Genomic DNA, 16,589 nt, shown 5'->3' with positions numbered 1-16,589 from the left:
GACATTTGCACGCATCCTGCCGCTGAACTTCGCCTTCACATCTGCCATGGCCCAGAGCAACAGACGGTACCTGGCAATGAAATGAACTTAAAAAAAAAGAAGAAGAAAAAGAAAAAGAATGGAGCTCATCACTCACCCTCAGGGCCGCACTGTGCTGGATTACTGATGCAAGAAGTTTTGTACCTTCCGTAATAGAGAAATGCGACTCCTTTTTCCTCCTTGAGGTAAATGCCTTTGTTGACCTTTCCTTCTACAATATCTAAGTGAGAAGAATGGCAACACTGTAGGTTAATGATCGCATGAGATGCAACATCCAGAGATGCGTCAGGCTCACAAACAACTTACATCTAAGTAGACTGTGTTAATTTATATTTATAATTAAATATTTCGAACATTATATATTATTATATAATATCAACAGTAGTTAACGTTTCATAATTAAGAACTAAATCACAAATAATATACATTCGTGTCAATATTAAGTATTCTATCCTATTAATATTGTATCACATTAATTAATATCATACCAGCGTATACTAGGTACTGTAATATAACACTATTATAATTGCTACGTCGGCCGACAGTTGAGTTACCAGAAGCCATGTGATTAGACTCTCCTACTGTCCTAAACTTTCATTCCATCCACCTCTTCATGAGTTCTCACTGCCACCTTCACGCTAGACTTTCCAAGTGAAACACTGAGGTTCAAGTTTGAACGTAAAACTTCATGTGAACTCGCTCTCCTTTTGAGTTCTCATTGAGAGCTCCCAATCCTAGACATGGGAGCCCATGATTTGCAGAGAATTCATTTTCGAACTCTAGGAAGGACATGCAGAGCTACACTTCGAGTCGTCCCAGAAGAGCCTGCCAACGACAAGACCGCAGGGCCAGCGGTCCCGGCAGAGACGCCAGCTCCGCCACCTTTCTGTTTGTCCCATTCCCATGGCAAACCTCTCGATGGTGTCAGTGCGATGTCAGTGGTTTACAGAATTGAAGCCAAGGGTGATGAGTCACGCATTGTTGACTGGGGTCAAAGTCGCCCAGATGACCCTCTGCCCTGTGGCACACCCTCTGCCTTTGGAGCCGTTGAGCCAGATGGAGACGTACAGAGCACTGGAGGCTCTTTGACCGACTGCTACCCCAGCTCAGATTTTCTGACAACCATTGGCATGTGGATACCAACTCAAAGGGCTTCAAGTTTTTCCTTATCGTGTTTAAATTTTTTTTTTTTTTTTTTTTTTTTGCGGTACGCGGGCCTCTCACTGTTGTGGCCTCTCCCGTTGCGGAGCACAGGCTCCGGACGCGCAGGCTCAGCGACCATGGCTCACGGGCCCAGCCGCTCCACGGCATGTGGGATCCTCCCGGACCGGGGCACGAACCCGAGTCCCCTGCATCGGCAGGCGGACTCTCCACCACTGCGCCACCAGGGAAGCCCTAAACTTATTTTTTTTTAATCTATCTCGTTTATTGCTGGAGACGATCTACATATTACAAAGTTACATGGGCAACTCACAGTTCATGATTGAATGAGGCTGTATAAACCCCTAACAAGACAGTTTGCTTGGCAAAATTAATTTTGGAAGCGAAACACCCCATAGTTGAAAGAGCAATCAGGTGATATATTGTAAAAAGATCAGGAGTGAGACCTAAATTACCTGAGCTGACCCTCCCCACTGACCAGAGAGCTGCCCAATTGCTACTATCCATTCTGCTCTGTGCTGCATAAGCAAAATCCGAAACACACGGGCTCTGGAGGGTATTAAATAAGATAGTCATTTAGCCATGACTCTTGTGGGTGTGTCTTAGAAAACAGCTTCTAATGATTAAAAAAAAAAAATTCCAGCTACAGAAGAAATGCCGATTTTAATGTTTGTAAGAGATCAAATTTTTGATGAGGTATTTTAAAATCGGCTTTAATTTTCCACTCAAAGGGCATGTTTTTCCCCCTCCAAAGAATCCATTTAAAAATCCAAACAAGTTCTATTTGTAGAAACTACTCATCTTACGTCTGTATTGTTCTGAAAACCAGCAGCTGGTCTGGAAGACCCTGGTCGCTTGAAAGCGCATAGACACCCCCTAATATACAGCAATCTGTGGTAACGCCTTTGGACCTAATTCGAAGCTGTTATGTTCAATACCCTGGATCTTTGGCCCTTTTTCTGGTTATTCGCTTGTTTGCTAGTCAAGATATAGTGAACTCATACAGAACCAACTTGGAATGGCCTTTCAATTCATTGCAGATCCAAACTCGACAGAACACAGAAGGAACGTGTGCTCACCTACGGTTGCAGAGAAATTTGAGTAGGCAGAGTCATTGGTATATACAAAGGTAGAATTATGGGGAGGAAGCACAGTGAGGTTGTGGGTTCGTAATGCTGGGTAAAACAACAAAAGAGAAAAGCACAATGAATGAGTGACACGAAAAACAAATGGAACCGACATATCTCTCAACTCAACACGCATCGACAAGGGCGCCTTTCATCCCGCAAATGGCTTGGATTTTCTCTTCCGACCCCACCTCCCTCTTATCTTCTCAGGGGACATTAGGGCAACTCCAGCGGCCCCGTTCAGTCCCAAACCTAGGGCGTGATCGCCGCTGTGTTCGGTTGCGGTTTGCTGGCTCCCGTTCCCATCCAGATACTCAGTTGAGAGATATGAAATTGAACTCGGCCACAAAATAGCCTTAACAAAAGGATTGACGGTTGTGATGTCACAAGAACTGATGAAACAGCAACACAGCATGAAAACACCTGCATGTTATTATGACGAATGGACAAAACAACAGAGAATTCAGCGACAAATGACAAAGCAGTGTGTCCATGCAATGACTCCCAACACCATTCGACTGTCCCCGGGAGTAAAATTGAAACATGCCGGTAAAGCACGGTTACGTGAAGAATGGACCCAACAGAGCAGTGCAGTGAAACCTGCATCATAAAAGTGTCCTGGGACAAACACCGATAGAGCTCGAGATTTACGGGAAAATAGCACTTTGGGTGAACAAACTTCAACCACAGTGCAATTCTATCTGATAATCTATGGCGATGAAATGAGGGGGTGAGGAGAGACATACGGATCTTTATTGGAGCTCTGTTTGAAGTAATTCCTAAAATAGCATCTGGGTCCTAAACAAGGAGCTCTTTTGACAATGCAATTTCCACTTGGAATGATCTCATTTCAAAGGCTTTAAAGTAAAGGCCCTGAGAAAAGAAAATTAGATTATAACAAGGGGAAACCATGTCTTTTAACCTGAGGTAGTCATAAAATAACTATCAGAGGGACCTTCCACCCCTATGGTACAGACTATTTCGAGAAAATATGGAGCCCCAGTGGCCCCGTCCAGGTTTTCCTGTGGCCGCCACTGCTGCCTGATACGCAGACAAGCAAGAGGCAACGCAGAATAAGGCAGGGCTTCCGGTGGCCCTACACAGGAGGACAGCACCGTTCAGGGACGCTGCTCCTTGACTGAGCTCCTCTAAGGATGCCAGCAGACTTCAGCCGTAATGCTTCTCAATTTGCAAATTAAAAAACAAAAAAAGGTCTTAGAATCTGAGTTGGCAATTTACGGCAGCACATGAAGTCCCAGGAATAAGGAAAACACCAGTGTGCTGGTGTGGAAAGCATAGTAATCAGCAATGGGGCGGGGGGGGGGGGGCGTTTAATCCATTACAAAGAACCCGTATAGACAATCTGAGCGCGTGCCAGGATGGCCGTACATAGCTCTCCCGTTATACACATCAGTCGTTGGACATGATCAAGTGGAATAAGGAAACAAAATGTCAAAGCATCCCAAATCACTCAAAACTCAGACTTCAAAAAAGCTTCTTATTGGAATGCAAAAATGCTCAGGGCTGTCTGGGGTTTCTCCTTCTCAGAGTGTCTGAATTGCTTCAGATAGAAACTTTATCTTCCATGGAATTGGGGACCCTCGGACGCATCTTAGGTGATGTTGGATCTTTTCACAGGAGGGCTTCCAGTGACGTGTAGAGGAGCTGACAGGTAGGTCAGGGGGGGGTACCTTTGCTAAGTGAAGTCGTGACCCCGCAAACAAGGGGGTCAGTCTTCGTCGGCACGACGTTTGGCCCTAGGTTCCAATGGGCCCCCGCTCTGGCAGGCATGTAGATTACCCCATTTGTGCCTACCTAGAAAACGTACGTCGGGACTTGTCCAGAGACTGATCCACCATGTACCGCTTAAAGCTGAAAACAACTGCATTTGTTTAAAGGTTGTTGGACGAAATGCACATCTTAATGTTTTGAAGCATAAATTCTGTCCTTCAACCATAAAAACATATAAAAGTTCTAGTAAAATCCTTTGCCATAACAATGATTAGGGAGAAGCTACACAAATGTTTATTCATCTCCGTCATCGAGGATGCTGTTTGTTCCCTTGTCCCTCCCAACGGCCCCTGATTCCCTAGGGAAAGTGCATTCCTGGGGCCCTGGTTACTGTCCCCACCCAGTCTACCTCCAGTTGTCTCCTGAAGTTCGTGGATCCCATCCACACTTTCCAACGGCCAGTAATGGGAAGCAGAAGCCAAGACGTCAAACCCTTGGGGGAGAAAAGAATAAAAATGTTACATCACCATTAGGAAAGAAAGAGCTGGACATACGGAACCACTTACCACCTCCATCAGGAATTGGGGAAAGGGTAAAAGTGTCAGAGTGACTGTGGGATGTATTCAAACTGCATTTGAATAGATCCAGTACACACTCCCAGTGTTCAAAACACTCAGTAATTAAATGAGTGTTTTTACAGAATAAAACATAATAAATAGGAATAGAGAGATACCTTTTAACCAAAGAAAATAAAAGCCACGATGCCTAGTGGTGCAACACAAGAAGCACACCCATGCGTGTCAGAAAAAAAGACAAGAATGTCCATTACCCCAGTATTACTTCCTGCGTTTTAGAAGACATAGCTGATACAGTCAGACAAGAGAAAAAAATGAGGTTGAAGGGCTTCCCTGGTGGCGCAGTGGTTGAGAGTCCGCCTGCCGATGCAGGGGACACGGGTTCGTGCCCCGGTCCGGGAGGATCCCGCGTGTCGTGGAGCGGCTGGGCCCGTGAGCCATGGCCGCTGGGCCTGCGCGTCCGGAGCCTGTGCTCCGCAACGGGAGAGGCCACAGCGGTGAGGGGCCCGTGTACCGCAAAAAAAAAAAAAAAAAATGAGGTTGAAAAAGAGGAGGAAACCAACACTGATATTGTGCAGACGTTGTGTAAGGTTCTTTACAAATACTTCCTCATTTCATTCTAATGATAATCTATAAGATAACTGTACTCTTAGCCTATCTGTTATGACAAGGAATAAAATGCCCCCTCAGGAGTCACCCAGCCGACTGGTGTCCTCCATACACGTCTCCTGCATTGGTCCTGATCTTTCTATTATCTCTCTGCTTCCACCATATTAAAAATGAATCCTTCCAAAATTACCTTTATGTTCCTTGTGCTTTGCATAGACAGCATTTTGTGCAGATATGTTCTTTTTTATTCTGCTCTTCTCACTTAATACCATACAGATTATCTGATTTATTTTTTTCTCTCTAACTCTCATAATCGAGTTTGGGTAATAGTCCCTGGAGAGGCTGCACCATCACACACTGAATTGTTCTGCTAACTTGAATCTTCTTTTGGATTATTTCTCTGTGAACAGTTCCCAGAAGTGGAAATAATGGCCCAGATGACTAAATAATAATCAACTGCCTTGAATGTCTGCCAGATTACCAAAAAGGTAAAATTAATAAAGTAATCTTTGTGTTGCTCATTGTAAAAGACGTGGGTTTTTTTTTCCGGTACGCGAGTCTCTCACCGCTGTGGCCTCTCCCGTCGCGGAGCACAGGCTCCGGACGCGCAGGCTCAGCGGCCACGGCTCACGGGCCCAGCCGCTCCGCGGCACGTGGGATCTTCCCGGACCGGTAAACGAACCCGCGTCCCCTGCATTGGCAGGCGGACTCTCAACCACTGCGCCACCAGGGAAGCCCAAAGACGTTTTTTAAGAGGAGATAATATAATCATTATTTTCAAATGATATATGCCTGATAGTGAAAACGAAAAACTATTACAAATAAGAAAAGAATTTGGTAAGTGAAAACCTGTTACAAACAATAAAAGAATTTAGTAAGGAGGCTGATACAAATTAAATATGCAAATGTCAATAGCTCTCCTGTATTCAAATAATAATTCTAACAAACAGAAGAAAGGTTCTCATTTATAAATGCAGCCAAGACATTTAAGAACAAAAGAATAAGAACTATACAACATTCTCATGAAGAAAACAATAAAATCATGCTAACGGATATAAAAGAACCCTTGAAAAAATGAAGGACTTAACCTATTCTTGATTTAAAAAAACCCCAAATCATAAAAATATCTACTGAAGATGCTCAACTTTGCTAATTATTAGAGAAATGTCAATCAATGAGGTACCACCTCGTACCGGTCAGAATGGCCATCATCAAAAAGCCTACGGAAAATAAATGCTGGAGAGTGTGTGGAGAAAAGGGAACCCTTCTACACTGTTGGTGGGAATGTAAACTACAGCCACTATGGAGAACAGTATGGAGGTTCCTTAAAAATCTAAAAGTAGATTTACCAGATGATCCAGCGATCCCACTCCTGGCCATATATCTGGAGAAAACTGTAATTTGAAAAGATACATGCACCCCAATATTCATTGCAGGACTATTTACAATGGCCAGGACATGGAAGCAACCTGGGTGTCCATCAACAGGTGAATGGATAAAGAAGATGTGATACACACACACACACACACACACACACACACACACACACACACACACAATGGAATACTACTCAGCCCTAAAAAAGAATGAAATAATGTCATTTGCAGCAACATGGGTGGACCTAGAGATTATCTTACTAAGTGAAGTAAGTCAGAAAGAGAAAGACAAATATTGTACGATATTACTTACATGTGGAATCTAAAAAAATGACACAAATGAACTTATCTATGAAACACAAACAGAATCACAGACAGAGAGAACAGACTTGTAGTTGCCAAGGGGGAGGGGGAGTGGGGGAGGGATGGATTGGGAGTTTGGGATTAGCAGATGCAAACTATTATACATAGAATGGATAAACAACAAGGTCCTATTATACGGCACAGAGAACTCTATTCAATATCCTGCGATAAACCGTAATAGAAAAGAATACGTAAAAGGTTATATATGTATAACTGAATCAGTTTGCTGTACAGCAGAAACTAACACACACTGTAAATCAACTCTACTTCAATAAAATAATTTTTTTCAAAATCAGTTCTTCAGCAAGAATTTCTCATCCATACTTAAGTTTTGTTGATCCAGTTTGGTGAGAGAGAGGGGGAGGGAGGGAGGGGTATCAATATTCAAAAAGAAAAGCTAATGAAACCTTTCATTTTTCCTTTTCAGCTTTTATTCCAGATTTCCCCATTCCATCCCTTCCCTGTCACTTACTCTGTGTGTCAGTAAAGGGAAGCCCTCACCCCTTGAATCTGTGTAGGGCAATACCGATTTTATTCAATGGAAATCTACACCACACAGAGGAAAATGGGTCCCTGCCAATTTGGGCAGATCTCGGACCCCTCCTGCCTGGCCCATGACACACCAAGCTCATTCCACAGTGGGACTCGCCTGCTGTCCCCCCTGCTCTTCTCTCGCTGTGCATAACCGACTCTGTCATTCAAGCCTCCGCCCTCAGGACACCCCCTCCAGGAGGCCTGCCCTGATCACCCCTCATCGCCACCACCACCCACTCTGTCTCCCGATGCTGTTTTGTCTTCCCGTAGGGCCTACACTATAATTTGGAAGGTTTTGCTTGTTAATATACTTGTTTGCTGTCTGTCTCCTATACCAGACTCTTAGCGACTTGAGTGCGGAGAATTGGTTCTATTTGCACCTTAGCCCCGTGTCTAAAACACAGCCTGGTGTGTGTGTGTATGTGTGCATGTGTGTGTGTGCATGTGCGTGTGTGTATGTGTGTGTGCATGCACATGTGTGTGTGTGTGTCAGAAATCTAGGTTTTTGCATTTGAACTCTCCCCCAAATTTTAATGTTAGCAATTAATTCTTAAAAAAACTATATAGGTGGAATGAATGATGAAATTGCAATAATGAATAAATAAAAGAATAAACCTAGAAAGACTGTAATTCTGATGCCCCCCAATTTCTAAATGCCAAATTTCCATTTGTTCAATAGTGTATAAACATTATTTTTAAAAATTATATCATAAACACTTTTGTGTTTGCACTAGGACGATGAAGAATAAAGTTCCTACCATGACCTAGTGACTCTGAGGGTCCTTTATAGACGATACAACACGATGTTGGTGACGGATGTTAACTGGACTTACTGTGCTGAACGTTGCACGATATATACAAATACCAAATCATGATGTTGTACACCTGAAACTCATTATTAATTTTACATGCCAGTTATATCTCAATTAAAAAATAAAAATAAAAAAAGGGAACAAACAATTGATTCACACAGGGAAAAAACCCACTACATAACTACGGGAATTATAATTACTATAATCACCTGTGTTAGCCTCCTTGCCATCTAAATGGGGCCAGTGAGGTGAGCTGCCCCCATCTCCTGGAAATAGAACCAGCTGCTCTGTGTACCCCAGGGCCAGGAAACTTCTGGATAATGACATGGTTTATTAAGTCCCCTCATTACAAAAGTTATCTGTAAAAGGCAGGTTTATAAACTTTTTTCAAGTGATGTGCAATTTCTTGGCCTTTGCCATTTATGGATTTAGATTTATCCACCATCACAGCTTCCTAGCACTGTCCTCGGGGCCAGAGCAAGAAATCGGGCCGCCTGAGGCCAGAGAAAAGGATCCAGGTGTGGGATGGAGTCCCCAGTTTCCCCTCTCTGGGCCTCACCTCCATCAACTCTCGAATGGGGAGGTGGGCTAGAATAGCCCCTGGTGGTCCTTCCAACAGCATGCTATAGTTTGGCACAAAATGACAGTCACAGTCACAAAACACACAAATGCTCGAAACGATTCGAAGTTCTTTTTCAATTACTGATGAAACTAAATACCTATCTATGCGGTAGAGATAAAGACCAGGAAAATATCGAGTTCCCTGGGCTAGTATAGAGAGGCAAGGCAGAAAACGAAGCCAAAACCCCAGCTGGGGGTTAAAATCACACAGGCTGTCTGTCATCAGGGACTCAGCTCACCAGACAACCAGCAAACCTTCAACGGACAGTGCGTCATCCAGCCAACAGGTATTCACCGAGCACCTAGTATCTGTAAGGCACAGGGCTGGGTACCACACCGAGAAAACAGGAAACGCTTACTGGTCCTCCTAGAACCTTAGAAAGGAAGCTTTGGTGTGGTTGCCCTTCAGGACACTAGGGGTCCAGCCTCTACTGGGGACCCCGGCTCACCGAGCATCCCGGGCATACCTCCCCCACTGGGCTGACCACGCTGTTCTCATCTTCAACAACCTCTGTATGAGTCTGACCACCCCCAGCTCCCTCCAGATTTGTGACCTTCGTTACCACTGTGTCTTATGAGCGTTGGGACCTCGGGCAGAGCACTCACTCTTGGGCAGAAACGCGTCCTCACCTGGAGGCTGGCAAAGCCGCCTCAGGGCACGGGGGGGGCTGCATGGGAGCTACGCAAAAGCAGCCACTACGCCATCACGCTGGCGTTTTTATTTACCGCTTCCTGCTCCTTAGAATACAAGGCTACAATTTACGTAGTCTTCCCCACACGGATGGGTATGCAGGGTGTTTCCAAATTTCTTCCCATTAGGAACAGAGTCTCTGCATGTTCACTGTGTGCCTAGGCGGATGCCCTTGGGTGGAAGTCCTGGGAATCAGGTTTCCTCCACTGGGGCCCCCCTCAGGATGCCGCAGGCTTCAGGGGTCAGAAGCAGAAACGCATCAGGCCTTCCAGGTGCTGATGGTGCACAGATGACGGGGGTCAGACTTTTCAGCAGGAAGGGGGTTGAGGAGGAAGAGAAGACAAAATAAAAGGACTGGAGGAGGAGCGAGAGGAAGAAAATAAGGGAGAAAGGATGACAGGAAAGAAAAGGAGAGAGAGGGAGAGAAGGAGGGAAACAGGAAGGAAGGAAGGAAGGGGGGAAGGAGAGGAAGCAATAGGGTTTCGTCCATAGGGTATAAAAAAAATACAGAAAAACACCTAGATGTTCAATAAATATCAGCCTTCCTTTTTATTCTTAGAAGGAAGGAAGGCGGGAGGAAGAAAAGGAAATAAAGATTTAAAAATGTGGGGTGACCAAGGGGGGAGGGGGTGGGATGAACTGGGAGATTGGGATTGACATATACACACTATTGATACTATGTATAAAATAGGTAACTAGTGAGAACCTACTGTAGAGCACAGGGAACGCTACTCAGTGCTCTGCGGGGAGCTACATGGGAAGGAAATCCAGAAAGGAGGGGCTGTGTGTATAGTAGAGCTGATTCACTTTGCTGTACCGCAGAAACTAACACAACGTTGTAAAGCAACTCTACTCCAATAAAAAGTAATAAAAATTTTTTTAAGTAAAATAAAATTAAAAAGTGGGGTGGGGAGAACAAGAAGAAAGAGAGATTGCTGGAGACGGGCGGATTCAATGCGGAGGAATCTCTCGCAGCTACGGAGCGCTGCTGACAAGGCAGCTTAAGACCCCAAACTCCCTGCACTCCAGCTGTCCGCCCAGGCCTCGGGGCACGTTGCTCCTTTGCAGTAACATTTCTATGATCGTCAGTTTTATTATTATTTCTCTGAGTAGTTAGTTGACCAAGAAATGTTTTTTCTACCCTAAAGTCGGATGGAAGAGCAGCACTTTCTCTATGGAACCAAGACTGAGTTCAAGCCACTCCTTGAAGCTAAGGGTCAAGGATGCCAGTGGACGTGGGTGGAACCGGGGGGCCGCAATGTGGCCAAGGGACCACGCGGCAAACACCCTACAGCTTCCCTTCCCACCCTGACTGCGGCCGGGGTCCTAGGGCTGCCTTGTCGCCTTCCTGGCCACACGCACGTCTCTCCTGGGAAACCAGCGTGAGCTGGGCTGTGAGTTAGCCACAGGGCACGAACAGCCTCCGTTTGGTGCGATGCTAGATGACCTATTTATCCCCAAATCCTTCTTTCGGCGTTTTGGCTAAGGAAAGGGGAGCCTGTGGAAATTCACCGCCCTCACACCCTTTTCAACAAAAGATTGAACTCAAACATGAGGATGAAAGAGACACGGCAGCCCCTGTACCACTGAGACGGCAGGCGGAGGTGGCAGTGACGGCGGGGTGCTCCAGCACCCACCGCGACGGCCGCGTCACTCCAAAGGGGACAGAGTCCCACCCCTCGTCTACCTTCACCCCGCACGGCTCTGGTGCTCCCACGAGACCGGAGCCTTCCCCTGGGAACTGGCTTCCCACCTGGGTGGGGTCGGGGATGCTGCACCCGCCATCTCCGGTGGGTCATGGAGTTGGCAGGGCTGCCCGTGACGATAATCGTGGCCAGAGGCATGCTCACCCCCAGGCCGGAGTTGTCCTCCGGGCTCCCAAGCGAGGACTTGGGGACGTTAGTGTAGGGTCCCCTCTACCACGCGCATGCCAGCCGGGCAGCAAACGGGAACAAGGGCCGGCAAAGCGAATTCCCGTCACTGTCACGCAGGCCGCCCCCTCTGCGAAGGGGCAAGGGAAGTTTTCATGTCTCCTCTATCCTCCCCGAGGAAAGCCTCAGGGTGGTGCTTCCAGACTGAGGACTCAGGGGGGCAAAGGAAAAGCGGACCCAGCCGGATGGGCGAGGGGTTTCCTCAGAGGAAATGGAGGAATCAAGCTCCCATCGGAGGGATGGGGACAGGACGGGGTGGTGCGGGGAAGCGGGGGATGCTCTAAGTCAGCTCAAGTGAATCTGTGCTGGAGACACATGGTGTAAGTAAGAGACAGAAGGTGCTTCACCGGTGAACACCCCCGTGTCCTGAATGCCCCGGAACCAGAAGCATCCGGGCGCGGAGAGACCTGCTTCCCCGAGAGGGAGGTGCAGGATGACGAGTGACCCACGGGACAAGGTGCCAGGACAGCTGGTGGGGCCAGAGGAGCCCAAGAAGGGCCTCTCGCCCACAGCCTCAGAGACAAACAAGCGAACTGCTTCCAGACCCCGGGCTGGGCAGGGAGAGCAGGTAGTGAGCAGACCAGGAGGGAAGCTGCCTCACTTACCTGGATGGGCTTGTGACCTGGTGTCGGCTCCGTGCACCTGCACACAAAACACCACATTGTAAGACATGCAGGGAACCTCCCGGCGAGTCCCGTCTCAGCGAGCAGCACCTGGGGACATTACCTGAAAATCACAGTAAGATAACAGCAGGCAGGAATGCCAGCAGCAGAGAGGCAGCAGTTTCCTCATGTTTTTTGCGGAGGCGAAAACGTGATCCAAGCAGAGTTCCTGAGCGTCTGGGACAAAGTGGCGCGTTTAACTTTCGCTCCCTTGGGAAAGGGACATTTTCACAGGTTCCAGAAAGAAGAAAGCCTTCTGTTCCCCTAGAGTTTGTGAACTGCAGAGAGTTAAGGCAGAGGGTCGTGAGAGTTAATGGGTGTTTCGTCTTCGTCTCCGGACTCAAGGGTCTTGGGTGATCAATAAACACACGGGAACGATCAGACCGGCTCGGGGACGCAGGGAGGAGACAGGCAGCTTCCGATCGCAGCTCCCGAGAAGCAACCCAGGGCTGCGGCTGCAGTGCCGAGGCTCGGGGGCGATCGTGGGTCCCTCGCGGTTTTCTGTTTCTGTCAAGAGCCTTCAGTGGTATCCACCCAGGTTCGGAGTTGGAAGTTTCTCTTTTTCCTGGAAGTGGGAGGAATTGTGTCTGGAGCTCCCTCGGGCTCCTGGGCTGGTGCGTTGCTGCCCGACTCCTTCTGGTGTGACTCAGGCTTGCACCTCGTCCGTCTGTCTGTCCCCCAGCGCTTGGGGTGGAGAGAGTGAGGGATGTAAGGCTCTCTCCTCAAACTTTGCTCTGTTCTGCTTCTCTCTTTATGTCCCGCGGCTGCTGCGCCCTTCCTGGGTCCTAACACCAGCCTGTTATGCACCACTGGGAATTGCCTTCAGGACCTGAGGTTCAGAAGCAGAGCAGACAGGCATGGGGCACATACGTACGTCAGCTACCTTCCGCCAGCGCCTCAGAGGCAGTGTAAACACGCATACGCACAAGACGTACAGCACACCGTAAACTCCGTTTAGAGCGGAGCCTCGCTTGCCCAGAGAGAGAAGGAAGGTGATTTAGGGATGGAAGAAGAAAATACACCGCACCCTCGTGCCCTCTGAGAGATGCCGGCCACGTTTTCTCTTTAACCCTTTCAGAGACGGATGAAACTATTTACAAGGTGCCCTGAGCGATCACAGCAATCCCCACAGCCCACCACAGCATCCAGGGTAGTGTTCTCAAGGTCACGGCTCCCCAGCTCCCGGGCCGTGGATGGGTCCTGGTCCGTGGCCTGTTGGGAGCCAGGCCGCACAGCAGGAGGGGAGCGGCGGGCGAGCGAGGCTTCATCTGCCGACCCCCATGGCTCGCATTATCGCCTGAACATTCCCCCCACCCTCTCCACCTCACCCCTAGCCCCCCATCCCACCTCCCCCGGTCTGTGGAAAAATTGTCTTCCACGAAACCGGTCCCTGGCGCCAAAAAGGTTGGGGACCGCTGCCCAAGGTGATAGCAAAGTGTCAGGCCCTTAGCCAGCCTCAGCCCACTTTACTAGAGACCAAAACTTTATACTGCATACATGTCCACACACACACACACATGCACGCACGATTATAATCACTGCTATAATGTGCTATGTGATTTAAATAACACTTACCTCACTGTACCATCTCCAGTGCTTACTGGCTGTGTGCTCTTAGGCAAGTTACTGAACCTCTCTGTTTCATATTCCTCATCTGTGAAATGGAGGTAATAGTTTCCGCTCCATAGAGTTGTAACAAGAAATGAGATGATACATACAGGGCTCTCAAAGCAGTGCTTGGAAAATACATAGCACTCCATAAATGCTAGCTCTTTTTTGCAAAGAAAAGATGTCACTCAATAAATGTTAGCTGTGATTATTATTACTATAAAGTAGAAAATAACACCCACTAAATGTTAGCTTATATTACTAGCTCCTTTGTCCTGACGCTAAGTGGGAACAGAGCCCTGAGTCCAAGTACTTCCTAAAGAGGATAAGAAAATGCCCTCCAGTCCCCATGGGGGAGAAAAAAATGTGATGTCAAAACCGTGAAGTGATGACTTTTAGTTTGTGCCTGCAGCCCACAGCCTCCCAGATGATCTGATAGGCTGAACCAGGCTGCACAGCTTCAGCAGGGCTCCAGAAATTCATGTGCACGTTTCTCTATCTCTTTGCACTTGAAAAAATGGTGAATTCCACTGTGGTAATTGCCACCTTTATCCTGCCGCCTGGGCTGATCGCCTAAGGGGAAAAGTAATTTACAACTTCTATCCCCGCATTTCACCAGTTTTCTGTCCCTCCTGTTGCCTGCCTCCAGAGGAAAAAGATGCATGAGGAGGGACAGCAGACGCAGATTTTTCTTAGGCCAGGTCTTAATTTACCAAGAATTAGACAGATTGCTAATTAAATGGACCTCTCCCATCACGGAGACCGAACCACGCTGGTTTGTTCCTTTTTTAACCATAAAAGTCACCATCAACCTAGAGATTGTCATACTGAGTGAAGTAAGACAGAGAGACACAAATATATGATCTCGCTTATATGCAGAATCTAAAAAGAGGGTATAAATGAACTTATTTACAAAACAGAAACAGTCATGGTTACCAGGGGGTAAGGGGGGGGAGAGATAGATTGGGAGATTGGGACTGACACACACACACACTACTACATATAACATAGATAACTAATAGGGACCTACTGTAGAGCACAGGGAACTCTACTCAGTACTCTGTAATGGCCTATATGGGAAAAGAATCTAAAAAAGAGCTGATAGATGTATATGCATAACAGATTCACTTTGCTGGACAGCAGAAGCTAACACAACATTGTAAATCAACTATAAGCCAATAAAAATTTTTTTTAAAAAATCACCATCAGATAACGGGAGGCATCCCAATACAATAACAGTAATAAAAACTGGACAGAGGGACTTCCCTGGTAGCGCAATGGGTAAGACTCAGCGCTCCCAGTGCAGGGGGCCCGGGTTCGATCCCTGGTCAGGGAACTAGATCCCACACGCATTCCACAACCAAGAGTTCACGTGCCATTACTAAGGAGCCCGCATGCTGCAACTAAGGAGGCCACGTGCTGCAACTAAGACCCGGTGCAACCAAATATATAAAATAAATAAATAAATATTTTAAGAAAAACAAAGGGATAGAAATCAAATTCAGCAGAACCTGCCCTCACTCACCATGGACTTACTTTTGCTCTCCATGTCAGACGGCAGGTCTGTGCTGACTCACGTCATTTACCTTTCTCACGTCCCGTTCAGGTGTTGAGATGAGCCCACCTCCGTGTAAGGCAGCCTTTCCCACCGTGGGGACGTTTTGGAAATGGTGCTGACGGGGTGTGGGTCTGGGAACCCATTGCTGTGGATCCCCCTGTGGGCCTCCTCTCATCACCTCCTTCAGGCCATTCCGAATACCATCTTGACACTGAAATGTCCCCTTCCTAAAGCCCTTCCTTTCCTGTTATGTTTTTCTCAATGTCATTTACCACTATCTGACACCCCCTACATCTTAAATGTTTATTTCATTCATTGATCTCTCCCCACCAAAACGTAAGCCCCATAAGAGCACGTAAATTTTTGTCTTGTTCTCTCTGTATCCTCACCTCCTGGAACAGGGCTTAGTACTTAGTAGATACTCAGTATTCAATTATCCAACAATTATTTTAATGAGTGTATGTGTGTTTAACAAGGGATGCAAAAAATTGTTATGGTTTGGTAAAAGTGTATCAGGTTTGTACTGAGGTAGACGTTAATTAAGTATTTTAAATGGGACCTTAATATCACTTATATGTGGAATCTAAAAAAAATAAAAATACTCTCATACTCAGAGAGTAGAATGGTGGTTGCCAGGGGGAGGGGGAGGGGGAAATGGGGAGAGGCTGATAAAAGGGTACAGACTTTCAGTTATAAGATGAATAGGTCTGAGAAGGACAAATATCATATGATATCACTTATATGTGGAATCTAAAAAAAATGGTACAAATGAACTTATTTACAAAACTGAAACAGAATCACAGATGTAAGAAACAAACATGATTACCAAGGGGGAAGTGGGGAGGGATAAATTGGGAGATTGGGATTGACATATACACACTACTATATATAAAATAGATAACTAATAAGGACTTACTGTATAGCACAGGAAACCCTACTCAATACTCTGAAACGGCCTATATGGGAAAAGAATCTAAAAAGAGTGGATATATGTATATGTATAAGTGATTCACTTTGTTGTACAGCAGAAACTAATACAACATTGTAAATCAACTATAATTTTTTTTTTTTTTTTTTTTTTTTTTTTGCTGTACGCGGGCCTCTCACTGCTGTGGCCTCTCCCGTTGCGGAGCACAGGCTCCGGACGCGCAGGCTCAGCAGCCATGGCTCACGGGCCCAACCGCTCTGCGG

General features: G+C 46.7%; 1 protein-coding gene across 2 annotated transcripts in view; it reads right to left on the bottom strand.

Annotated features, from left to right (window-relative positions):
• The window catches only part of ADGRD1 (adhesion G protein-coupled receptor D1), a 161,306-nt gene that overhangs the window by 131,557 nt on the left and 13,160 nt on the right, over positions 1 to 16,589 (bottom strand). For both annotated transcript variants that reach the window (XR_009566367.1, XM_030859944.2), the window contains exons 2-5: positions 12,297 to 13,061; positions 12,176 to 12,212; positions 4,468 to 4,551; positions 137 to 259 (exon numbers count right to left, since the gene is read on the bottom strand). Coding sequence is in view for 1 of the 2 variants with exons in the window: in XM_030859944.2 (XP_030715804.2) it covers positions 137 to 259; positions 4,468 to 4,551; positions 12,176 to 12,212; positions 12,297 to 12,362 (310 nt within the window). In the remaining variant the exon portion in view is untranslated. The remainder of the gene's footprint in view (positions 1 to 136; positions 260 to 4,467; positions 4,552 to 12,175; positions 12,213 to 12,296; positions 13,062 to 16,589) is intronic.

The sequence above is a fragment of the Globicephala melas genome, chromosome 13 (assembly GCF_963455315.2).
Source record: "Globicephala melas chromosome 13, mGloMel1.2, whole genome shotgun sequence".
Lineage (NCBI taxonomy): Eukaryota > Metazoa > Chordata > Mammalia > Artiodactyla > Delphinidae > Globicephala > Globicephala melas.
This window is presented reverse-complemented; position numbering and strand designations above follow the sequence as displayed.